This window comes from Xiphophorus maculatus, chromosome 23, assembly GCF_002775205.1.
Source record: "Xiphophorus maculatus strain JP 163 A chromosome 23, X_maculatus-5.0-male, whole genome shotgun sequence".
Classification (NCBI taxonomy): Eukaryota; Metazoa; Chordata; class Actinopteri; order Cyprinodontiformes; family Poeciliidae; genus Xiphophorus; species Xiphophorus maculatus.
The window spans coordinates 5,598,382-5,625,369 of record NC_036465.1 but is presented as its reverse complement, the minus strand read 5'-3'; the positions used below and the strand labels follow the sequence as shown (position 1 = coordinate 5,625,369).

Genomic DNA, 26,988 nt, shown 5'->3' with positions numbered 1-26,988 from the left:
TTACAGTATTTATCAAATTCAAGTCTCTTTAATAAGGTCCAATACCCATATCTGTTTGGAGAAAGACAGCCGAATCCCCTATATTGTTATTAAACTTTGGTCGGTTTTGTAATCCGCATATTTATAATTGGATGCAGGATTATGTCCACACATGACCATTTAAAGCCATCCTTGTAATCCCTTTTCTCTTCTCAGACACCTGTGTTGGTAAGGAGTACAGAGGGATTAAACACTTTGCTGGGGGACAATACAAGGACTTAACAGGTACAAATGTTTCCTTTAATTTGGTATTGTCATTTACACTCATGAGGTGTATTTGTGATTAACAATGCTGTTATTGATATCATAACTTTAATTTTTAATTTTAAGTAACATTAATAGTAAGATATAACAGCACCAAAGTAAGTAGATGCTGGTACAAAGCTAATTAATTGCTTTCTTTTAAATTAGTGAGATTTATTCATTTACTCCAGTAGAGATATTAAAAAGGCTATTTTTATTGTATTTACTGCATGCTACATTACAACGCTGACTCTGAATGGTCCAAAAAAAAAAAAACCTCTAAAATTAGGTGGTTATTTCCAACTTGTCTATTTTTTGTATTTTCAGGTAATATTGTCCAACCTTAACAACAAATGACCCAGTAAAGAAAATTACATATTTTATAAAGAACAAAAACCTTAAAATAGAAAATAGCTGAATCAAAGACAACTGACATGCAAAACTAACATTTTTCTGATCATTCTTCTTTTTGTAAATATGTACATGCTATTCTTAGGACTTCTGCTGTTAATATGTTAATATAAACAACCCCCTTTTGCCAACAGTATTTAATCTCCTCTTGCAATATTTTACAAGGTTAAAGCATATAGAGGAAATGAAAGACCATTCTACTATGAGCAATCTTTCTTATTTTTCATGTCCTTTGTGTATGTCAAATCCACCTTTAGTGTTTGTCACCAAAAAGTTCCATCTTAATGACATTCCACCCAAAAACACTATTATTAAAGTGTTAAAGTTCTTTGTATTTGGCAGATTACATTTGTTTATGTGTTTTGGTGGTATAGACAAGACTTTTTTTATTGCCATGCTTTCTCAGCCAGTTGATAGTAAGATTATCTTCAATGGCTGTCATGGCTGCTTGGCCACAGTGAGCTTAACAATGAGCTTTGGAGAGTGTTTTACTTCCATTGCCATTCTTCATGTGTGGTGGGAAGATAAACTAGTTAACGGTCTGACTGCAGACATGGGCTAAATAAATTGTCTAGTGTATATTGACTGGTTTATGAAGATCAACACATGTGTTGAAACAATGTTTTTTTGCTGCTGTATTTGACAGCAGCAGCCATGGTGGATGCAGCTGCAGCAGAGCAGTTCCTGGATGCCAACCCAGCATTCGCAAAGCAGTACTATGACATGAATCTGAAGCCCCAAATAATCTCAGACCTGCTGAACAGCAACCGGCAGCCTGTGTTGGACATCAAAACCTACCATGATCTGACCATGGTGGATGAGAGTGAGATTCTTTTTGACCTGGTACGGGACATACAGGACAACTTGCAGACTGAGCATTCGATCTTCAAGCTCATGAAGCACCTCAGCTTCATGATGAGGGCTGACCGGATGAGCCTCTTCATGTACCGGCAGAGGAATGGCGTGGCTGAGCTTGCCACAAGGTCACTGAAACTTTTATTAATTATTAATGTTTCTTTTTGAACAACACTTTTTTAGTATGTATACTCTACTCCATTTCCTAGCAGCTATGTAGATGCTAGCTGGATCTGTGAAACTTGAGAACCTGAAAACTATATTTAGCTAAAGGATAAAACTCAGTTAAAAAGGTTGCTAAAGTAAAGTTTCATTTCCTGATCAGTTTTATTTTAAGTTTTCCACACCAAAGTTTAAGGTTGTAGATTATGATATGTCCAGATATATTCAGTTTTTTTTTAACTTACAGGCTTTATGTAGATCCACTCCTACATTTCACGTTCCTCTAGAATTCAGCACAGCAATACACTTATGCTAGTGCTAATGTGGAGCGTTTAATCAATTGCAGTGCTTCAGGGCCCACATTTAAAGCAAGGCCTTAATTGCTTGTCTTTAATTTAGTGAGTTTCATCAATTTTTGACACTTTAAGTTTCCCTTTGCTTTTTATGAAGGCAAGACAAGTTAATTTGTACATCATCATTCATAAACAAGGTAATATATTTTTACAGAAATGTAAGCAAGCAAAAACTACATTAGGAAATTAAATGCAACAAAAGGCATAGAGAATCATCCCTCAACTGCATCATTTATTACATATTTCCTAATGTTTTCTCTGTGGCTTTTAGATTATTCAACGTCCATAAAGATGCAATATATGATGAATGCCTGGTGCAACCTGAAAGTGAAATTGTATACCCACTAGATATGGGCATAGTGGGTTATGTGGCCACGAGCAAGAAGATGGTCAACATTCCAGACGTGACACAGGTAGGTCAATTTGACTTTGGTTCATTGGTTTTTTGATTGTCACTTTCAAATCCATACTTTGTCTAAGATAAACTATACAACTCTGGTACAGTAAGATAAAAAAAAAAACCAGCTAATAATGCTTCAATATCTTTGGTATGATTGATTAAACAGTTTAATTATAATGTTCATGTTGAATATTTCTTTCTGTTTGACCACCAGAGGGCGCCAAGATCCCACCGTTCCGCCGACTTAACTTTCATTTAACCAAAGCCAGCTCAATCTCATTACAGTGAATACTTTTGACATTTAAAATAGCCACAAAGCTTTTTTTTTCTTATATACCCATCATGCTCCCACAGATCCTCAATACATCCACCCACTATGCCCACACCTGCCCAAAGTGTTATTGTGACATTTACTAGTACGGTAGTGAAGCAAAAGACAAAACTTAACTGATGCATTACAAGTACTTCTCTGTATCGTGTCCTTTCATGTGAGATTAGAGAGCTCAGCTGCTGATGTATGAAGACAACAGACCAGGGATAATTGTTGCCTTTTTGATTTTTTTTCATCTGGCACTTCATGCTGTCAGGTCTGCCTGTTGTTCCTTTCCTTGTGAGCCATAACAGAACAAACCTCATTCTGGTCGAAACCTCAGACCGTGAAGTCACAGCCTCACATGAGCAGATAAAAGAAAACTGTAACGATCAAAGACTCCAAGGCTCAATTTTCCCAGTGGCAACAAAAGAACAGCTAATGTTTCTATTTAATTGATTGGCTTTATGTTGCTAATGCATGAAGGATGGCTTTTTAGTAACAGACTGGAAGTCACTGTCTCTGCATGCTATTTCCATCCCAATCCAATCTAGCAGAGGCCTGTGCTGCATCGTAGGTGGGGATTATGCAGTGAGTGACTAAGCGCTGTCCTAAATTTCCCATCATCATTTGTCTTTCCCTCTTACAACTGAATTTAACAATCCTATCATTTACAGGATGGATTTAATTCATAATTTAAGGTGTAGTTACTCAATAACTGTCTGTGTGTTTATGCCTTTGAGGAAGTAAGACAGAGAACCTGAACATGGAGCAAGTTAATCTGTCCAGAATTAGAGCGATCCCAGATTATTCCCATAGGTCACACAAGTCCTGAGCCACTTTCCCCGACTCAGCACAATAACACCTTTGGGCTGCTCTGCTCTTGTTCTCATCATTGTCTTTTGCTGTGGAAATAACTTGAATTTGTGACATTTTTACAGAATTTAAAAACCTTAACTTGTAAAGATTAAGTGAAGAAATGTGACTCTTGACTTTAAATTTAAAAAGATGCTGCATAGCTTCTGTCTATCTTTGATTTTCCACCAACACAGTCTCAAAATGTAATTCAATTCAGAAAATGTTTTAGTGTAAATCATCTGGGAAAAGCTAAAAAACTGCCTGACAGAAATGTGTTTTGTGGTAAACTCGAACAAGTTAAAATCTTTCCTCTACAAAGCTGATTCAAGATCATCCAAGACTTCCTTCTAATGACTTATCATTTTGCACTACACAGCTCTGCCTACTCTACAGCAGAAAATAAAGTTTTAAATTGATTTCCAATGTAACTAAGTTGTCAAAACATATTTCCATAAAGAGCTATTCATAACACTAATTGTTTTGGCTATTTCATTCGGCTTTTAAAAAGCATTATACATTGACCAAAAGGCTCTATTTGTAATTAATACTTTAGTTGTATAGATGATAATGCATAGAGAACCTTGTTATTATCCTATTTGATGACCATATCTAGAGAGGAGGAAGAGTAGGAGGAAAACCTCCAGAGTGAATTGAGTTTGTAGCAATTATAGGTGGCAGCACAGTGTTCACTAACACTATGCTGCCACCTATAAATGCTGTTCACCATTATAGCTTAAATGACCTAAGACTGAAGGAGTAAGATATCTCTTGTGTGCTTCTGCTCATAGAGTCCACATTTCAGTAATTTTGTTGATGAACTGACTGAGTATGAGACCAAAAATATTCTCGCCATCCCCATTATGAATGGTAAAGATATGGTGGCGGTCTTGATGGCGGTCAATAAATTGGATGGACCGTGCTTCACTGCCAAGGATGAGGAGGTAAACTGTCTTAATCTTTGCACAAATAGTTAAATAAATGTTCTGAAGCAAAAAGTAGAACCGCTGTCATGTAGTAAGAAAATGTGTGTTTTTCAAGGTTTTCTTAGATTTTTTGCAAAAGCATGTTCTCCCGTCTTCATTTTTAAAATGTTAAGAGTGCAGGCATTAGTGGTTGACTGGACGCCGGAGACATTGAAAGCAAAATAAAACTATAAAATGATCTGCTCCACCTGTTCTTATTTCTTCCAGACTCTAAACAAATATCTTAACTTTGCTAACCTGGTGCTGAGAGTTTACCACCTGAGCTACCTGCACAACTGCGAGACGAGGAGGGGTCAGGTAAGAATCTGATTCATTAAGAAGAATTTGATGCATTTGAGATTCATAAATGATGGACTAAATAATCTGACTACAAAACTAAAGGAAGTCTAGTTGCCATCTTTTCACATATACACACATATAGAGATAAACTTTTGTCATATATAGAAACTATTATTAGTCAGTATATGGAAAAAACAGCAGCTGAGCTGGTAAAAATCCATCTCTTCTTTTATTTCATTATTCAGGTACTGCTGTGGTCAGCCAGCAAGGTATTTGAGGAGCTGACAGACATAGAGAGGCAGTTCCACAAGGCCTTGTACACAGTGAGAGCTTTCCTGAACTGTGACCGCTACTCTGTTGGTCTGCTGGACATGACTAAGACTAAGGTAGGTTTTCACTAATACAAACTCAAAACATTCCAATCTGTTGTTTGTAAGTCATATGTGTCAATTACAGTAGTATAAATTGTTTGTGATCAGATATAAAAAATATATATATTTTGTTTAATTAAAACCTTCAAAACAAGAAAATAAGGGCCTTCATTTAGGCAGGAATGGTAGGAAAAAGACAAGTTCCCCTGGATAAATTGGACTTTCAGGGAGATTTGAGCTTTTTATCTTCAAAAAATCTCTAATCAACTATTTTATGAACTTTTTTTTCTCTCATCCTTTCTGTAATCCTCTAGAATTACTAAACCAAAAATGAAAAATTTAAGACTTGCAAAGTAGATGGGCCAAGCGAAATCATCCCCATCACATGCATGTCAAACTGGTCCAGTCAGAACTATTTTAGCACAATAAGTATGTAATGCTTTCAATACAGCAGTTTGTAAAAAGTTTGAGCAAAGGTTTAAATTCCGTTAATATAGCAGGGAAACCGTTTAATGTTAGTGTTCAGTTTCCCCAGTTGTAAAGACAGGTACATTAACTATATAAAAGTAGGAACGAAGAAGTCAAGTCATTCGAACTTATGTATCAAAGCATACCTATGTGAAGCAATATACAGTATCTTTGGATTAATTTGCTGGGTTATACCAACATGTTGTTGCTTTTATATAATACTAATCCTTTCTGTTCCATTCCTATATTTATTTTAACTTTCGGGAGGTGATATTTTTTCCTGTCCAATCTACAACTCTAAATCTGCTTAAACGTTTAATGAACTTCATTGTGTATTTCTGATAACCAACACATTATGTTACTTGTTTGCATTGCCTCTCACTTATTACAAGCTGCTGCCATTTTATTCCAAACACCTGCTTAATGTGAACAAACACACGTCTGACTGCACAGATGGTGCAATGCTGGAACATCATTATTGAACCAGAATAAACAAGAACAGAAACATCTTTAAGTGCTTTTCTAAACACAGAATTATTTTTTTACATCCTTGTAAAGCAATGCAGTTTTTAGCAGTCTTTTGTACACACAGATTTAAATGCATCCAAAAAATAAGAAATAACCCACAGTATCATCTGTTTTTGCTCATGTTTAAATCCCTTTTTTTCACTTTGTGTCTGCCTGCAGGAGTTCTTTGACTTGTGGCCAGTACTGATGGGAGAAGTTCCACCATACGATGGACCCAAAACTCCTGATGGCAGGGTACGTATGAAAGATAGCCACTACAAATACTTTTCCTTTACCTTTTAATCTGAATGTCACACCTTCTCTTGAGAAAACCTTTCAACATCTACAGAGCCAGTTCCATATTTTACATCTTTATCATTTTAAGGTTTCATAAAAAAGGTGACAGACTTTCTAGAGGTTTGTGAAGCATCCATGGCCTTGAAACTATTTTGATTTTGCTAACTCTCCATGGTCTCTTAACTCTACAGCATCAATCTTGGTAGAGCTCACCTTTACACTGTTGCTTAATCATTCAATTATTATTGTACATATCAACAACAGAGTAGATCCTACACCTTAAAGGGTGATATATAGAATATGTGTTGCTGTTCTTGTTTGTTTTTTGTTAAGCATCACTAAAAAAGTTTATTTTGCCAGGAACATTTGGAAAATATTGAATTTGTTCTGTATGTAACATTTTATCATGTATTTTAAACTATACTAATTTACATTAAATAAACCACTCTTTCATCATTGATTTCAATATATTTTTCAGATTAAAATGCATTTAGCATCACTAAAATGATTACAATTTTAGCTACAACATCAGCTCTGTTGGCTGAGGGGAAAAAAGAGGAGATTGTGGTTCTGGCCTTTATAAAGTACAGATGGCCCTCACTTTGGATTCCAAATGGGGAGACAATAAAAATGAAAATGTTTGGGCATGCCGTGGTGGCGTAGGGGATAGCGAGACCCACGTTTGGAGGCCTTGAGTCCTTGATGCAGCTGACGTGGGTTCGACTCCCGGACCTGACAATATTTGCCGCATGTCTTCCCCTTTCCTGTCACCCTACTTTTATATAAGGGACGCTAGAGCCCACAAAAGACCCCCTGGAGGGGTAAAAAAAAAAAATGTTTACCTTAACTGAATCTAACAAGTTAAAAAAGGCCTAAGGAGCCATTCGATGTCCTGGTCCTGTATCTCTCTGTGTAAACCTCACAAAATAGCTGCCTTTTGAGCCAGTAGTTTCTGGGAGGAGTCATTATGACAAACTGATCAGCCAATCAGATTGGGACATTTTACAATGCTTGAGAGTTTAACACATTAAGAAATGTTAAAACTTTAAGATGCCATCCATGGGAGATAATAGGTTGTTGTATCTGTGATACTTTGAAAGAACTTTGCAGTTCTTGTAGGTGAATGGTTTGATCTATGTGTTCACACTCATTACATGTAATAAAATGTCTTGGTAAATTCTTTGTTTCTTCCTCAGGAAATTGTCTTCTACAAAGTGATTGACTATATCCTCCATGGGAAAGAAGACATTAAAGTCATTCCGTAAGTCAAGACACTGATTTAGGTTTGAGATGCAGCAAATAGTCAGCAAAGAGCAAAGAGTTTGGAAAGATGAAAGACATGCAATATGGGCTGTGATCCAATACCCTATCTGACAGCATTCCCATCTGGTCTAAAATGAAATAAAATAAGGTAATTTCTATTTAGATTTGAAATGTGTAATTAATGGACATTAAATAAGGACACTTAAGGACACTTGCTGGCCCGAATTTTTCAAAAACAAGATACTGAAAGTTGTTTGTTCAGGGATGAGGCCTGGCTAGACACAATTGTTTCTGAGGCTTCTGAGAAGAAGTGTGGAAACAACAGACAATATTACGGGTCTTACAATAAAAAAATGACCACTGTGACTAACTAACCATAACGTTTAAAACAATTTTTTTCTCTATATCAACATTTTTATTAAATATCTTTTATTTTTCATATTTTTCATCCCCAGGAATCCTCCAGATGATCACTGGGCTCTTGTCAGTGGTTTACCTACTTATGTTGCAGAAACTGGGCTGGTGAGTGACTCAGACTCTTATTAAGGCTTTGACTTGCAAGTCTCAATTAAGGTTAATTTGAGATTTATTTCAAACATGATAAAACATATTGATAAGAAAGTCACATCCCTCTTTACCTCTATTTCAAAAAGTGAAAAACATATTTTTTTGTTGATTTTGTTTTTAATGATAAAACATTTCTTTTTAATATTTTATTGACTAACAAACATCCATGTCTTGGTCCAATTTCTGTCCAAAGGGAGATATTTGCCAATGTCCCTACTGGCACTTTACTCTACTCTAATAGAGTACATTTGTGTCTACTGCCAAGAAAGTAAACTAGAATTAATTTCGAAAACTAAACAATTGGTCAAAGAAGTGTCTCATAAAAAAATTAGAATTGTCTTACAAAAGAATGTATGGCTACAAATGATCAAATCATTTCTCATTTTCATTTGATTTAACTAAGCTTTTATTTCTGCTGAACAGAAGTCTTGTTAAATTCTGTCCTCTAAAAAGATGTTTAAAGAAAACCTGAAACTGCTCCAGTGGATGCTGCTGGAGGTTTGATGAACAGGACACCATTAGGCATTATTACACAGCTGTCAGTGTAAACACTGCTGTAGAAATGAAAAGTGTGACACGTCGTACCACTCTGATGTAGAATTGTAATTTCTGTGGCTATTGTAATTAATCGAAGAGAGCTTTTCCTAAAGTGCTGAACCTGACTTACTCGTCTGTTCTCCCCTCACCATCTGTCTTCCTTCCATCCTATCATTTTCTTTGGTGCTTTTCATTTTTCAAGTCTTCATCATCTTCCCTCTTTGCTATCATTCCTGTTGCTATTATGTGAAAGGTGAAAACTTTACGTCTCTACAAAGCCTCATATTCATAAATTGGGTATAAAACGACAAGCCAAAGTGACACTGATGGTTTTTGTTCTGACACTGGGATGCGAATAAATTAGAAGTGGAGCGATAAAACTTTGTCAGCTGCTAGAAATTATATGAACATGTGTTTCTGTCTGAAAAGGTGAATCTGGAGGATTTACAATGGGAGAACATGCTGATGTCTTCTCTTCTCTAGCCATTTTCCTATTTTTTTCAAATCCATATGTCTATTTTGTTTCAGCCACAGTTACAGTAGATATTAGTTTTAGATTGTAGACTTAAACATACATTGAACCTCTCCTCTTGCTTTTTTGTTGCTTCTGTCCAGATTTGCAACATCATGAATGCTGCTGAGGATGAGTTTTTTAATTTCCAGGTAAGAAAACATTTTTCAATGTTTGTTCCTGATGTCTTGGTTTGAATCACTTAATGTTCAATTATAATCTACAGTGGACTTTAGACCCTTACATAGCCATGTCATCCGCACAAATATTCTGTGAAGTTTGAACTTTTAAGGACTTATTTGAATACTTCTTTTATGGAGTACATTGAATGTACACCAGAACATATCAGTGCTATTTAAAAACAAAAAATTAGAGCACTAATATAAATTTATTATGAATTTTGTAAAATATACACTGTCAAGATAATACATACAATGTTAAATATATACATATATCTCTACTAACATATGTCTGTTATCAAGTTGAGATACCACATGTTTTTGTACAGAAATGTCTGCCTTAATTCTGGATAAATGTTTGATCACTCTTCTTGTCAGAAATGTTAGAGGCCTGGTCGGTTTCCTGTTCCGTCTATGAAGCATAACCCACAGTTTTTAAATAGAGTTGAAGCCGTACAGTGTTCTCATGTCTGAAGGTCTCTCGAGTATTTGAGATTTATATTGTTTGATTAATCAGAATTAATATTTTAATATTAATTCATTGTGTCAGTTTCTTGTATATGCTCACAATTTCAACACATATGCAAGTAAATGAAAAATGTACATAACAAACATTAAAGTTATTTCCATATTATTGTGAAAATGTCTTAGCTGTACAGTATGTTCATATTTGTTTATTTAACAAAGATTCATATGGCTGTGATAATATTACATATATTAAAAATTCAAAGCCTCCCTTTAAACAATAATGTTTCCTGTTAGGCAAGAATCCAGATGTAGCCTGTGTTGATGCATTATTTTGTATGTCTGTGTTTGTGTTTGTGCATGTGGCTGTATCTTTATCTGCAGACAGAGCCGCTGGACGAGTCTGGCTGGACCATTAAGAACGTCCTGTCCATGCCAATTGTCAACAAGAAAGAAGAAATAGTGGGTGTGGCCACGTTCTATAACAGGAAGGATGGGAAACCCTTTGATGAAATGGATGAAACGCTGATGGAGGTAAAGGTTCTGCTTGTGTGTGTGGCTGCACTGAGTCACTGGTTTATAAATATACTACAGGCCATTCAGACACTCTGCATTATTTATCACTGAGCCTGAGGGCTTTCCACTGATGTTTTACTGTGTAACTCACAAACTTAAGTCATGACAGTTTGATCTTCAGCAGTCTTTTCTCATCGAATTAAGCTTTTAATTCTTAAGTCATCTTTAACTTATTGTCTGACTAAGAACATTTCACTATATGGGCGAAGTCAAATTTAAGAAACTCTTTATTTCCATTTTTATTGAAGATCCTGAAGCTGTAGTTGCAGGGAAAAAGAGACTTTCTGCATATTCCATCAGGAAATTATGCTCCACTCCTCCATAACATTAGTTTAATTTTATTGAGGTGTGAGGATAGTTTTGTTGTGATCTCTACTCTATGAGGTTAGGGCCTGCACTTTGACTAGGACGTTGGAATATCTTCATTCTTTACTTTCTCAGCCATTTTCTTATAGATTTTCTGTTCTGTTTGGGGTAAATGTCATGTTGATAACCCATTTTGGGCACAAGCTTCAGAAGACAGAAAGATGATTTTATGGCTGACTTAACAATACTGTAAATCCCCAGTATTTGTGGAAGTTAGGGACCACAACTACCCAAGAATAGCTGAAGTGCACAAATACTTAAGATCTCCTCTAAAAACACATGCAAATGCCTATTTCAATTGTTCAAATAATAAATATACCTTAGCATGGATGAATATGCACAGTGGAAAAGATTATGGCACTTGCACAGACACTAATATTTATAGTCGTCCTTATCTCCTCTCTTGAGGGTAAAGCCAATAAAACTCAAAGAAAATTAATGGTCCTCTTGGCACCTTGGTGATTGGATGATTTGCAAATAACGTAGCATTGCATCTAGGTATTTTAATTTATCAAGCTGCATTCTGTTTTGAATATTTTAGATAATCTAATTCAATTCAAACTGGCTTCTCAAACCTACACTGAACTGTTGTCAAATCTCGTCTGACAACAGCTCATTGTCAAATCAATAAGCCATTTTTAAGTAATGGCTTATTGATTATTTTATAATTTATTTACTCATTTTTGTAAGGTAACCTTGAATCTTAAAAAGACATGCTCAAATAAAATCTGTGATTGTTATCATTATTAGAGCAACAAACCGCAAAGCAAGTGCTCCTCTTTGGAAACAACAGAAATTTGCTTCTTTTTCCTCAGTTTTGTTCTCGCAGCCATTAAATTGTTCCAAATTCTATTACTGTACACAAGACTTAGAAAACAAAAATTCGAACATCTTTCCAAAATATTTCTAATGGACAAGTTCTAACTTGACTGTTTATAAAACCAGTAATACAGCAATAATCAACAAAATGGTCAAACTGACAAATAAATGAAAATTTATATTAATTAAGCAGCAGCTTTCAGTGTTCTCTATTTGCACAAATGTTGCTAAATGTAAATTTTTCCACCCAAAATTTGGAACATTAATTCTATCATGTGTAGAAAGTGAGAAGTCTTTGCTTTTCCTCTCTGTCACACTTGTGTCCAGTCTCTGACCCAGTTCCTGGGCTGGTCTGTGCTGAACACTGACACATACGACAAGATGAACAAGCTGGAGAACAGGAAGGACATCTTCCAGGACATGGTGCTGTACCATGTCAAGTGTCGCAAGGACGAAATCCAGAACATACTGGTTAGTAAATAAATTAAAGGAAAAAGACCTGGTGTTCATTGTCAAATTGAGTAGAGGGGGTTGGGAGGGTATTAACAGAGGGCACATTTAAAATATATCATTTTATTAAAAATGTTTTAATTCTACTAGAATTCAACAGTTTTCAATGCCTCTTGTCCCATATGAGTAACAACTATGAAACTGATGAGTGATAAAGAAATTAGTTTTATGACATAAAAGGTTCAGATATTTTGTGGAATGATTTCTTGCTAAACACAAAATAAATGTGTTTGTAGATCGATGAGTTTTACATTTAAAAATACCACTATTGTGATTTCAATTATTTATATTATTTTATTAAGGCAATGCTATGAAATCATGTCACAACAGTTTCACAAGACTGTTGTGACACTAAGAATTTAAAAACTATAAGCTTCCCTGAAACAGAGTCGACCAAGTCAGTTTAGAAGCAGCTTTTTGATGTAGGTGATATTAAATGGAGGCAAGCATCATCTATAAGATGAAATAAGCTGTCAGATTTTCTATGAGGTGATTTGTCAGAGGGTAGAAAGAGAACAAAAGCTAAGGGAGATCACCTATTTTGACCTTAGATCAGGAGTGAGCTGATTGATGCTGTACAGTTTCATCCAAGGTGAGTGTTTATGATGTATGTTTCTGCAGGACACCAGAGCGAGATGGGGAAAAGAACCAGATGAGTGTGAGGAGGAGGACCTACAGGAGATTCTGGTAAGCACTGAGCATGTCATTAAAGGAAAAAAAACAACAACATGCAATATATAGTATGAATATATAGCAAAGATTCATACTTTCCTGTCTAACTTGTAATTTCAGTTGTAGAGTGACAAGGATTTTACATCTTTTCTGGTGTTACATCCAGAAATTTCAATGTGTGTTGCTTATACTTTTAATTTGTGTTTTACTGTGACAGACCAACACAAAATGGCACATAATTATGGATGGAATATGACACATTATTTTAAGTTTTTACTACACAAAATCTGAAAATTTGAGTTTTTTTTTACTTCATCCTCCTCTGGGTAAACACTACAGCTACATTTTTTCCTATTTTTCCTTGCAAAATGGCTCAAGCTCAATCAGATTATATTAAAAGAATATGCAATCATTAAATTGTAACTCAATTGAGCCAACGATTCTCAGTTGAATTTAGGTACTGATTTTGACTTGCCCATTCTAAGACATGAATATGCTTTAGGGTAAAAGATTACATTGTTGCTCTGGTTTTGCTGAATTTTCACCCCAGATTTAAGCTTTCAGGCCTGGCCTGTATTTACCACCATCCATCTTCTGATCCATTCCCTGACCATCTTGAATTAAAGCGTTTCCTACAACATCTTGCTGCCACCAACATATTTCACTGTAGCATTTGTGTGTTTATCGCCTTCCTTCATGTTTCCTGTGTCCCCTATGGCTTTAGCAAACTGTAGCTTTTTCTTTTAACAGTGACTTTCCTTTTCAGTTCCTAAAAGCCAGATTCATGTAGTGCACCACTAATAACTGTCCTGTCAATGGACTTCTGCAGCTTTTAGAGTTAACATGCACCTGTTTGCTGTACCCCTGATGCTCTCCTGGATAAGGAAAGTGAAGAGACTTAATACAAATGCTTATAGCTCATTTTCAGTTCTTTTTTAAATTGAAAAACACAAATTTTTATTCTTTCTCTTCAAAAATGTGTTATATGTGCTAGTCTGTCACATAACATCAAAATAAATTATGTAGAGGTTTGTAGATTAAACGTTTAAAAAATCTCCAGACGTAAAATGTTCATATTTATGTTTTATTCCACAGTCTGAAGTTCTGCCAAACTCTAAGAAAGCTGAGATCTTCGAGTTTCACTTCTGTGACTTTGATCACAGTGAGTTGGATCTGGTGAAATGTGGCATTAAGATGTACTATGAGCTGAAAGTGGTGGACAAGTTTCACATTCCCAGAGAGGTCAGTGCTTTCTTTACTGGTACTGCTGCATGTCTTAATTATGTTTAGTGCTAAGATGGAGGAAATTCTTTCTTGGCACAGAATTTTTAACATCAGAAAGGCAACAGGACTCTGCAACACACTGAAATGTTCTTTAAAAATAACAGCCTGTGTTCTGAAAGTTACAGCTGTAGAGCTAGTCATGTTCTAGCACTATTTTTTGCTAATTTTACCCAACTGGATAATTCCAAGGCTCACAGGGACAAAACTAGAATCTCTACAGAAGGGCTGAATGGAGATCATGCAGCCATATTTTCCTAAGTGTGTTGCAAGCAAATCTTAAATTTATTTTTAAGAATTACTTGAAAATGCAAAGAAGTTACCAAACAAACTTTATGATAATATCAGTATCAATGTGCTGAATTTAATATTTTCCCAGCTCTGCAGGCTTCATAAGAGCTATGATAATACATAAGTAATTCTAGCAACAATGCTAGCTTTATGCATCAAACATCAGTGTTATACAATTAGAATAAGAGCTTTACCTTATTTTATCTGTTTTTATCGCACAGGCTTTGGTGAGATTTATGTACTCTCTCAGTAAAGGCTACAGGAAGATCACCTATCACAACTGGAGACACGGATTCAACGTTGGACAGACCATGTTCACATTGCTGATGGTCTCACACAGCTAGTCTGACTCATTCCTCCACCTCCTTCCTATTTCCTTCGTTCCTTAAGTGCTCATCAGTTCCTCACCTCATGCTCCCCTTCCTCCTCTAAGGCTTTACACCCACTCTTTCATTTAGCCTGCCCTTCATTTTTTCCCTGATTTAAGGCTCTTTAAGGTGATAAAGATAATAATTTCTTCTCTTCCCTGCTCTTTCTCAGTCCTTACTCCTCTGTGATTTCCTGTAATGTTTTGTAAAAAAGAGCGTGAACGGGATAATTTTTATGTGCATTTAGAAGACTAAGAAAAGGGAAAACGATAAAGGTAATGGACTATGTCTTTAAATGAGAAGTCTTGTCTGAACAGAGCATTATTTATTGTCATTGTTGTTCCTACAATCTGGACCTGTAAGGAAAACTCTTATTTGTTCGTGAGACTGAATCATGTGTAGTTCTTTGTATTGCTGGCCCCGTTTTAACCCCGCATTTCTATTTCTGTCTGACTGTTTGGTTGTTTGTGCTCTCAGACAGGTGATCTGAAGCGTTACTACACAGACCTGGAGTGCATGGCAATGGTGACTGCTGGATTCTGTCATGATATCGACCACAGAGGAACCAACAACTTGTACCAGATGAAGTAAGAGCTGCAGGACTGAGGGGGAAACAGCACAGATGCATGATGGGATTAATCTGCAACTAGTTTCATAAGCTAAAAGAGGACTGACATCAGAACATTTACATATACTGTGCGTTATTGAAAATGACTGTATGTCTTGGAGCACATAATTTTCACCTTGTGACAATGAGAGAAACTCCATTATAAATTCAAACCTTTGCAACCAATCCTTTTTTTTCATTGTCATTAATTGAGTTGGATGCTGTTCAGTCATTATGTGACAAAAAACAAATTGTTCAAATGAAACCAGTACTGAATGAAAAAGTAAAAGGAGTGTTTTCAACTCACAATCCAGGCGTGTGCGATATAAATTGAAGTCAAAAATTGTATGGAGTATAATAAATAGTTTAGATTTTTTGTTGTTGCTCTAATGACCCACATTTTTCATGAGCAGAAGCTACATCCAATAAAACTTTATTGTTATCAGATTGTTGAATTACTCTGAGGCCAGTTTGATTGAGTCCAACATACACCTGTCACTCCTTCTGTCCTTCATAAGGATGACCTGATCTTGATTCTTTAGGTAAAGGTAATGACACACAGAGGACATCTGTTATCTGTTATTGACTAGATACATCTCCAGCTGCTTCGCTCCACCTGCTGATGGATGAACTAATGAGTATTGCCATTAGCTGTGAACACACCAGGCCAGGCCCTCCCTGAGCTTTAACATGCATGATTTATCACAGTGTAACCTCCCTTCATGCTATTTGTGTGTGTGTCTCCAGGTCGGGTAATCCTCTGGCCAAACTTCACGGCTCTTCCATCCTGGAGAGACACCATCTGGAGTTTGGCAAGACTTTGTTGAGAGACGAGGTATGCTGGCCAGTGATCTTGCACACCTGATAGGTCACCTGTAAAACATGCAGTTTAGAAGGTAAAAGTAAGAAATTTAACCCAAACAATTATTATGCATGATTTTTATTATGCATAATAAAAATGAATAATTTTATTTTGTAGGGTGATTGACTTAAGACTTCTCATTTTGTTCCTGAAAAATAAACTCGTAATATGCCCAACCAGGCTTCTTATACCCCAACCACTCAACACATTCTCTTTCTCCTCGCCTGAGTGACATGTTGGTACCATCATTTGAAGAGACGTTTTCTCTTGTGTTTCAGGCATTAAACATTTATCAGAATCTGAACCGCCGCCAGCATGACATCGTCATCCACCTCATGGACATCGCAATTATTGCCACAGACCTTGCTCTCTATTTCAAGTTCGTACAAAAATATAATTTCTAAGTTGCATTTACAAGGAAAAGACCACAGCCCAATATGGGTCAATTGCAGTAATCGGAATTAACGTAGAGAGATTTGGCATATGCATGGATCAGTCATTTGAGCTTCATCCGGAAAGTCTCATGATTTTAGAGTAGGAATTTATTTGTATTGCAGCAACTAGTACGACTCCCTTGGAACCCTCTGATAAAACCTTAGAAAAAGCTAATTGGAATTGACTGATTAAATTGATAATGATAGAATATTAAGGGATGGCAATGAAATGGATCAATCTAATATTACAATTTAATATCACCTAAGTGAAACTGAATTAAGGTTTAGGTTTTAGGGCATATTTGTTGAGAATTAGTGTAGTATAAGCAAACAAAAACTAAACAAACTTGGATGAATGCATGTGAAAAAGTTTTTATGTCCACACAAGTAGGGATTGTCATCAGAAGAAGTCATGAAGATGTTTAGGAAAAAATATTGGGATGAAGGGGGTAGCAGAAAATGAATGGGAGGTGATGAAGATGAAAAGGCTTTGCATAAACAGATAAGGGTAACCAGTGTAAGAGGATTAACGAGGTGAAAAGGAAATATGAAGAGCATTGGTGAGAATAAATGGTTTCAAAACTGGTCATTAAAATAGATTAGAAGGACAACAGGATGAGAGGGAGTTATAAACAGGGCTGAGAAAGATAAATATATTGAAAAAGGTATCATGAAGAGGGATCAGTTGGATGAGGGGGCTGGAAAGAGGTTGTAAAGATGAATTAGGAGGATAAATGGTATGAAAAATGTGCATTAAAAAGTTATAAGGATGATGAGTGGGATGAAAGTAAGGTAAGGTCATGTAATTTTATTTATATAGCACATTTTCAGCAACAAGGCAATTCAAAGTGCTTTACATGAATTAAAATGAAATACAAAAACAATATAATAAGCCAAAAAGAAAGAGCAAAAGAAGAAAAAGAATCTAATAATGTTGATCTAAAATATATAAAATAGATACTCCAGTTCCGAGGTGGTTTTTCTGGATTCTAAGTTTGTTCTAATCCCTGTTTTGGGTTGCTAGATAAGTATAAATAATTATCCTGTGTATTTTCGAAGTAAGTTCTAAATTTGTGAAAGTAGTGAGTACTCCCTAATTTCTAAGTAAAAATAGAAACTAAATGATAAAAGATAAAGATTAGATAAAGTGTGGTGAATGGAGAAGGCAGATATAAATATCAATGCCAAATGATTGATGTATGGTTGAAGCATGACCTGGCTCCCAGATCAGAAGCAGCACCTTAATTTCATTTTAAGAGGCAATATCTGTGTTTATTTCAAAATATATTCAGTCATGTCTTTGATTATCACTTTAAAAAAAAATCACATCTCATTGTTATAAAATTCTTTAAATATTTAAGTAAATCTTCCTTAAAATAACTATGTCAAATTTGTGTATAAATTAAATGAGAACTCTTTATTCTGAGGAAGTTTCCAGGTATTCTCTCATCTCAGCTGTCAGAAATGAAATCTGTTTGTTGTTGTGCTCCTGTGCAGAAAGAGAACGATGTTCCAGAAGATCGTTGACCAGTCAAAAACCTACGAGAACTGGAACGATTGGACCAAATACATGATGCTTGAGACCACCCGCAAAGAGATTGTCATGTAAGCAGAAATGTGCTAAAATAAATGTTCCATAGGGAAACAAAGACAGTTAGGTCTCTGTACTGTGTCATGTTTGCAGGGCCATGATGATGACTGCCTGTGATCTTTCTGCCATTGCCAAACCTTGGGAAATCCAGAGCAAGGTAGATCCATGGATGCTCTTCTTACAGGGAATTTTAGGATTGTAGGTATAAAGTAGCTCTGCAGTGTAGCTCACAACTATCTCTTAATGGTGATAAAACACACACTCAGGCACAAACTCTGCGAGAACCTAAGATAGAGTAGGGAGTGAATGGTATTTTGTCAGCGCTACCATTTTTCTCAGCAGCGTTCAGCGGTGATTCCTGATGGCCTCATGCATCAAAAAGCAACCTGCTGCTTTTCATTCTCCTCATCACCGCCTGCCAGTCTCAGCATCTTATTTTAGTGAAATATGTAATGTGCACATTGCCTTCAAGCCAGCAACTATTGCATATCAACATGAACAGCAAGCCTATCTGGCCACTCGACAGGCAGTGCTTGATGGTCATTTTTTACCTTTATTTGGCTGTAACAGCCTCACAAAATGTGTTCATTTTCAGTAACACCTGCTTCGTATTATTCATTGTAAACACAGACTGAAGTTTTATGGCAAATGCGTCAATGCTGCATCTAAAGGAAAATTAGGTGGTCTTTTAAAGCATAGAGATCGAAAAATTACAGTTAAAAATAGATGCTTACATACACTGCATAACAAGTAATATTTTTCATCACTGTTTGACATTGAATCAGACTAAACATTTCCTACTTTAACTCAGTTAGGATTTCCAAAAGTGTATCTATTTCATAAATGCTGCAATAATGACAGAGATCTCTTATAATTGCTGCTGCTAATCAGATGGTTACATACACTAGGATAACTATGTCTTTGTCAAATCTTGCTCAAAAACAAACAAAAATATATAGGAACAACTGAGCTTTCTCTTTATCATGTTTAAAAACTGTAGTTGCTGCATAACAACCTCTGTAATTTTGTTATTGAACAGAGACTGGATAATGGAACCTAATATAATCCAGACTTTAAAAAGAAACATATAAAACTAACCCCACATCTTAATAGCTGTTAAATATCTGGACGGAAATCTCAAAAGATGTTCAGATGGTAGACAGTCTTGTTCATAACATTACTTGGAGACAAAAGCCTGAACTGCTGTGCAAGAAATTTTGCTGCTGCCGTTGTATTGGGTGATATTTTGTGCTTTTCATCCGGTTCTGGATAAAAAACTGCAGTGTCTCTGTACAAGCCTTGGAGCAATTGTTCCTTCAGAACCGGCTTGATGACTAACTCTTTCAAAATGGGTGTGCTGTGCTGAATACAGAATTTACATATTATTCAACAGTTCTTGCTCTGCAGAGTTTTTTGGTTTGCGAGGGCAGATAATATGGGCTTTCATTTCATCAAAGACACAAAGCCAGAAAGCTGCCTCGTGATCTGCAAATACCCTTCTCATTGTGGATATTGTAAAAGCTTTAAAGAATGATTTGAACAACATGGAGGGGAAAGATCTATTATGTCAGCATTGTATAAATGTTGGTCCATTTACAGTTTTATATCTTTGTTGAGTACAAGAGCCCCTAAAATTCAAACTTATATCAAAGGAAATTGAGATGGGTAATCTCCAGTTTCTCAAACAAGAGTATTCTTTGTGCTTTAAAAATTATATGCTTCCTTTATGCATGCATTGGAGACCAAAAATATCTGCAAGATGACTGAATACACATCTCAACTCTTCCTCTAGGTGGCTCTGTCTGTGGCTGCAGAGTTCTGGGAGCAGGGAGATTTGGAGAGGACCGTCTTGGAACAGCAACCTATTGTAAGAATTCAACAAAAAATACGCCAAGCTGGATTTACAATACAATAGTTCCACATATGCTGTGATATGGGATGATTGATCTGTTACCTTTATGTCAAATTTGCTGAAATTTCTTCAGCATTTGCACTTTGACATATTAGACCTGTTGCTGTCAGGATAATTCATGCTGCTAAAGATTCTGAATCTTAATGGCTTTTCTGCTATCACAAAACTACAACCAAAGTTTTTTTTAGCCAAGCAACAGTGACTTTAGTTGGATATATCAATAATCATGTTATACATGACCTTTAAAATAATTTATGTGCAAGACTCTTAGTCTGTGAAGACTGTTTTTCTCTTCTGCTGAGAAAAACAGTTCATACAAAGCTTAAAGGTCATTCTTGTAACACCACAGTTAGAACTCCATGTCACAAACCACATACAAGGAAAACAATAAACTATGGACACACATTTACATTCCAGTCATATTTTTGAGCTTCCTGGTAAAGAAGTATTCAAAGCCTTAAAATACTGAAAAAATATTTTCATACAAAAATCTAATCCAATGTGACTACTTAATAACAAAATTTAAGAAACAAGGCAGTGAGGAGACCTTGCACTTAAGTAAAATATTTTTTTTCTCGTATTTAAACCTGAAAATCTCAAACTATGAAGTATTTCAGTTATTTTTTTATAATTAGTTTTTCCAACTGACTTATTTTTCTTCTTTTTAATACATTTTAATGAGAGGAGAAAAAATGACTGGAAGGGCCCGTGGGTATAAAGCAGGATAAGGCCTTCTTTTAGCTCCCCAGCCAAAGAAAGAGAAGGACACGATGAGTACAGAGAGTAAGCAACAGAAACACAAACCAAATGAACAGACAGATTAAATTCCCTATGGTGGCAGTGTTGAGCAGAGAGAAGCCATTATGTGAAGCACTGATTCAGAAAGATCGGTCACCGTGGCCTTGACCCAGCCGACCGTACCTTCCCTGGCTCTCCACAGCTTCCTCAGTTTTGTTCCCTCATGTCCTTGAGACGTTCCGAGCGTTCGAAGCGCCATCCTACACGTTTTCACCTCCAAATTTAATAGCATCTATCAGGAGGGAAAACTTTTCATTTTGGTACAGTTTGCACTTTTCCAGGAGAGAAATCTGTGACTCACCACTGCCTGATGGGACTTTGCAGAGGCTGGGGCACTTAAGCTGTTTTTTTTTTTTTTTTCCAAAAATGTGTGGGTGGTAACTTTTACTTGCAATTGTGTTCAGGTTGAGCTTGTCACAGAAATTCAAAGTTGAATGTGCTGCTCAAGTACATGTTTTTTTTTCTTATTTGAGGGAAGATAAGTGGTCTGCTAAATCTACATTTGAATAAACATTGTAAGTACTGAAAGGCTACATGATAAAACATAGCTTATTTTTCAGTTATTTTTTTCTATCTGGGTACAAGTTTAAGCTGTGAAGGACCAATATATTTTAACCATCCTTGCAGATTAACAAAATTACAGAAAGGACAGTGGATAGACTGCAGAGACAGTCTATCCACAGAACCTCCATTCCTCTTGTTCTACTAGAACCACCGCTTATTTACCAACCCATCTGCTTTTCTGTTGACCTCTATCGGCTTCATTTAAGCGTATTATTAAACAGTTTACATTCTAAAGAGAGTTGCCATAGACTCTGGAGAACGAAACACAGAAATAATATGTTATTGACAGTGAAAAGAATCTTCAAATAGGAAGTAATTGGTTGTGAGTGGTGGTATTAAAAGTTGATGTTACAGGCAGTTTCTGGATCACCTTTCAAATGTTGCAGTTAATGTAATTGACATCAGTCCAAGGTGCAAACCATTTCTCATCCGTTGATCTCTGGAGATGCGTTCCCCACTGTAACTCTGACCGGGCTGTTTTAGATAAACTTTCATTTGAATGGGTTGAAGTTTGAAGGATGAAATGATTCATCCATGCCCAACATTAAATCCAGACATTTAATGTAAAAGTCCTGCAGTTATAAACCTTATAAACCTCCAAACATTTAAAGCACAAATTGTCTATCCAGTGAAATATTTAGAAAATCTTTTAACCTTGGTAACAAAATTTCTGTTTTGCCCTTTCAAAATGCAAGACCCTCGTCCTCTGTCTGCTACAGATAAAAGAGCTACAGCTTCAAAACTAAGAAAAAGCAAAATGAGTACTGTGTAGAAAAAAACCCAAAATAGATTATTGAAGCTTATCTTTAAACACAAAATAACTCTCAAACCATGCCTCATTTAAATCCAGCAAACTAAAAAGATGAAAGGTTTTCTGGTAATTTATATAAAATATATCTCACAACCAAATAAGAGTCAGATGTGGTAATGTATAAAAAAGACATAAGATATATAATTTCATAATTATGTACTAAAGCCAGAAACTGCATGAAAAGATTCTACTTTATTTATTGAACATCACTGTAAAAGTAATGACAAGAGTTTAGTCTTTGGTTCATTGATGTGTTACCTTCTTTCTCTCCTTCAGCCGATGATGGACCGAAACAAAGCGGACGACCTTCCAAAGTTGCAGTGTGGTTTCATTGACTTTGTTTGCGCATTTGTATACAAGGTCTCACATCATATCTTAGAAATTCAAACAAGTTATTCCTTTAAGTTTGATGTTCCTTATGTGGCAACTACACAGAGTGTTTTTGATAACTTCCTAACTTACCCAGGAGTTCAGCCGTTTCCACGTGGAGATCACGCCCATGCTGGACCGTCTCATGAACAACAGGAAGGAGTGGAACGCCCTCAAGGAGCAGCACGAGGCCAAACTGGCGGCCATCGAGGCAGCTAAGAAGGCCAAAGAGGAGGCAGCTCAGAGCGCTGCAGCAGCTAAGCAAGGTAGGAGAGAACCCCAAATGGGACCAAAAAGTCAGGTGTAGCATGTTTAAGATAAAGTTCAGGATGCAAACTGTTTCAAAGAGGTGGAATCATGAAAGTAACTTCTCATCTGTCTTTCTTTTTTTTCTTCCTTCCTTCCTTTTTCCAGCAGCAAGTGCATCCCAGTCAAAGACTTGTGTTCTAAGCTAGGAAGTCTGTTGTCACCCCAGCTGTATGTTTGTAGTGTATAGCTTGAGGTCTGTCTAAACTCACTCTGAAAAACAAATGATCTTCCAGAAAAGTCATTTTAGCTTTCTAACTTACTTGCATCTTAAATCAACTTTTTACTTTTTCTCTTCTGCTCTTTCTCTGCGCTGTTTTTTTTTCTTGCCAGAATTTAGCTTTTTTCTGAAAATCATACATAAAACAGAGAATATTTATCATAAAGGGAGCCTTTTCTATACTCCAGTTTTTTGATGCAGCAATACTTTGCTGGCCTCTATGAATTGATTATAGTTATGTTGTGACATTAACCAAAACAGTGCAGGCTATTAGATTTTTTTTTCTTTCAAGATGCTTTAAAAACAGTTAGGTTACCAAAGTTCAGCTTAAATGTCATTAATTTTGTATTACTGACACGTCTTGATACATTTGACATGTCTTCATGCTGTAAAATAAGCAATATTTTATGTTTTTGCAGATAAAAGGTAATAGCTTGTATGAAGGGCATTTGTTGAGTTTTTCTCAGCTTTGCGTCATTAATGTTTCTGTGCTCTGTATATTAAAATCTCTTCTCTGATTCTATTGACTGGAGCATCTTTAATGATTATATGAACAATTCATCATATGAGGAAAAAATAAGCATTTAGAAGCTGAATGTTTTACAGTGATGCAAAACTTTTTTCATCACTTTGTAAAGATAGGATATAACTGTAGTTTTTCTTGCTTAGTGTGATTGATTAACTGAACAAAATACTTTTTGTCAGAAATAATATGCTTCTTTGTCCATTAAGTGCATATAAAGAATATGTTTTCCATCGGCACCTAGGAAGGACAGACCATAAAAATAAATTAAAATAATGAAAAATTAAAAAAAAGTCCACTGCATGTTTTTTTGTATGAAGAAATGATGTACAAACATTCAGCTGCTACACCTGAATGTTATTTATACTGATATACTGTAACATAGGGCCATTGTTGTTATTCACATGTCATAAGAACCTGTTTACACACATATTCACTTAAACATGTAGTAAATGAGCTGTAATATAACTGATTATCTCCAGATAGACAAAATGAACCTAGGTGAGAAAATACACACACAAAAAAAGAAAAAAAAATCGTAATGGAAGCACTTAATGGCAACTGGTTATTATTTTTTTCTTGTCTTACTTTCTAAATTTGTAAAAATTATTATTTTCATGTTTTTAAAGAAAAACATTTAATGATTTGTTTATTTATTTTTTAAGCTTATTTAATAGGGGATTTTGTAATACCGGTTCCTTCCACAAGAGGGACTAAAGTTAATATCTCCCATCCACTAACAAGCAGCTCTCTAAATCAAATTGTCAAAGGTCGTAATCCAAGAAATCACAACTGCATCTTCTAAGTAAGAATCAGTAACATACTGTACATAGTCTGTCTAAGGTATGTATTACTGTCATATTTTTAGCTAAAATCACATCCCTGCTGCAGTTACTATACATTTAAAAACCAAAATAGCCGTGCAACATATTACAAGCATGCCCATTCATCCATGGTGCCTATATCCAGTGGTCATTAAGTAATAGGCCAGTTACATGTTGGACAGATCTAGAACATTATCATATGAATTAGAAAAAATCTTAAACCAATTTTGATTGAAGGCCAGTGACCTGACCTTATTTCTGTATTAGAAAGTCAATGGCCAAGTGCAGAGGAACTGCTGAAGTGTCAACTAGTGAAAGTAAAAGCTGACAGTTTTTGAGGGATGTAAACACCTATTGTAAAAGTTCCCTAAATGTTTTCATAGCTTTAAATAAGCCATCTATTGTTCAACATTTTTTGACCAATTTCAAACAGGTTCCTGCAGTCTTACAGAAAAAAAACCTAAACTTTTAGTGGCTAGTCAAGTGAATAAGTTTATATTGCATGCATGTATATCAGATTCAGTGCATTAATTATAATGAAATAAACATGATTCGGATAAAGGCTGCACTTAAATGTGTTGAGACAGAACATAAACAAAAACAATATCACTTATATCCAGCTCACTAAATAAAAGATATGCTACAAGTTCTGATTTAGAAAAGAAGTCTCATTTGAAACTGATTTTAATTTTGTTCTCAGGCCACATGTTTTCAGGGTTAACTCATGAGAATGGGTGGATGTAGTAACATTCTTTATTTAATGTAATTACAACATGCATGGGTTAGCCCAAGCTTTTGAAAACAAGGCTTTATTTTTTTTCTTTGGAAATATTTCAGTGTTTACTATGTTTACTGACGGCAGCTCACACTAAACGCAAAGCAGAACATATTTTTTGAGAATAGTAGTGGAAAATAAATGCTTGAGTTACTTAAACCTCACAAGTGTTTTCTGGGTTAAACCATAAAACAAGTTCTGAGATGGAGTCATCTGGTATGAATTAAGCTAAAACCACAACACCATTATAATTTAAACTATGGAAAGTTAAGGTTGTGTGTCACACTTTAGCAACTAATGAGTAAATTGGGTAAATGGCTGAAACTACGGTGTGTAGGGTTGCGTTTGCTGAAATAATGCAGATTCCTGCAGGGGACATCTATAATATACAGCATCTATCAGCAGCACTATTTCCTTCTATCAGTGTGTGCAAACTTTAGTTAATGTTCCCACCAAGAGCCATATATAACACTGTTACAAAACTCAACATGATGCCAGAGATTGATAATGAAAACTGATTGCTACAGGATCCTCCACAGGGGGGCAGTTCATGTGCTAATTTCATCACACTCATTCCCCCATTCCTCCCTCCCTTAGAAGCAGTTTTGCAATAATAGCGTGGATACATAATCGTAAGTGTGTCGTCACTGGTGTATGACGTAAGTACCCATGATGTAAGGGCTGTGCTGGGAGCAAAGGATTGCCGTATACGGTGCTGATGATCAGCGTAGCTTGTAAGGCTTGGCTCTGACGCAGGAACATCCCGTGACTGCAGAGGGGAAAGGCAGGGGGAGAGCAGCGGCTGCAGTACACCCAGAGAGCCAATAGGAAGGAAGACTCAGCCTCATTCTAACTGTTCAGGGGCAGTCGTGACTGCAATGCTGGCAGCCAGTAAGCCAGAGTGGAGAAAGCAATGCAAGACTATTTATAGGACAGCTATGCATGGGCTGACTGCAGTTTCCAAGCAAAGAAAGTCACTTGACTAGTTTGCCCAGGGTTTCTGACACAGCAATGCATTTCATAATGCGCTGAGCTCAAGGTTTATAAAATGCCAAAGTTCAGAGTGGATCACATATTGAATTGATTAACCCATATTTACCTAGGTGCATTGATTTAATACATGTATTAAGTTCTCCAAATGTACTTTCTGTTTGTTTTTATTCAGTTTTTTTAGGTTGTTAAATTGAATTTATCATTAATTTAAATACATAATCTTCTTATATACATTTACAGGGAACACAAAGTACAACAGCTTAAAAATTTAGGGTTTTAATACATTTATCATTGTTTGATAATGAATGATATTGTGTAATTTGGTGTGTGTGTGTTTTTGCATGCTTTACATTAAATTTAACTTGATTTAGAGTCTAGGGTTAATTCTAACCCTAGAATTAACACAATGCCCTTTTTTTAAAACATGATCCCACTACTGAAAATTATTTTATTCATAC

At 35.8% G+C, this 26,988-nt stretch overlaps 1 protein-coding gene across 3 annotated transcripts; it reads left to right on the top strand.

Annotated features, from left to right (window-relative positions):
* Positions 1-194: 194 nt before the first annotated feature.
* Positions 195-23,935, top strand: LOC102227103 (rod cGMP-specific 3',5'-cyclic phosphodiesterase subunit alpha). 3 transcript variants are annotated; one of them, XM_023328876.1, is made up of 24 exons: positions 195-264; positions 1,340-1,676; positions 2,335-2,476; positions 4,420-4,572; positions 4,822-4,911; positions 5,139-5,279; positions 6,420-6,494; positions 7,733-7,797; positions 8,255-8,321; positions 9,519-9,566; positions 10,443-10,592; positions 12,147-12,290; positions 12,951-13,016; positions 14,097-14,243; positions 14,795-14,902; positions 15,419-15,528; positions 16,296-16,383; positions 16,689-16,789; positions 18,342-18,449; positions 18,529-18,592; positions 20,228-20,302; positions 22,797-22,880; positions 22,987-23,155; positions 23,307-23,935. In XM_023328876.1, exons 2-24 carry the CDS (start codon positions 1,348-1,350, stop codon positions 23,342-23,344), a joined length of 2,562 nt encoding a protein of 853 aa, XP_023184644.1. In that variant the 5' UTR covers positions 195-264; positions 1,340-1,347; the 3' UTR covers positions 23,345-23,935. The 3 variants fall into 3 exon arrangements, with proteins under 3 accessions (XP_023184644.1, XP_023184643.1, XP_014327838.1); XM_023328875.1 differs by having other exon boundaries at positions 23,304-23,935; XM_014472352.2 differs by having other exon boundaries at positions 225-264; positions 1,343-1,676; positions 23,304-23,935.
* The last annotated feature ends 3,053 nt before the right edge of the window (positions 23,936-26,988 follow it).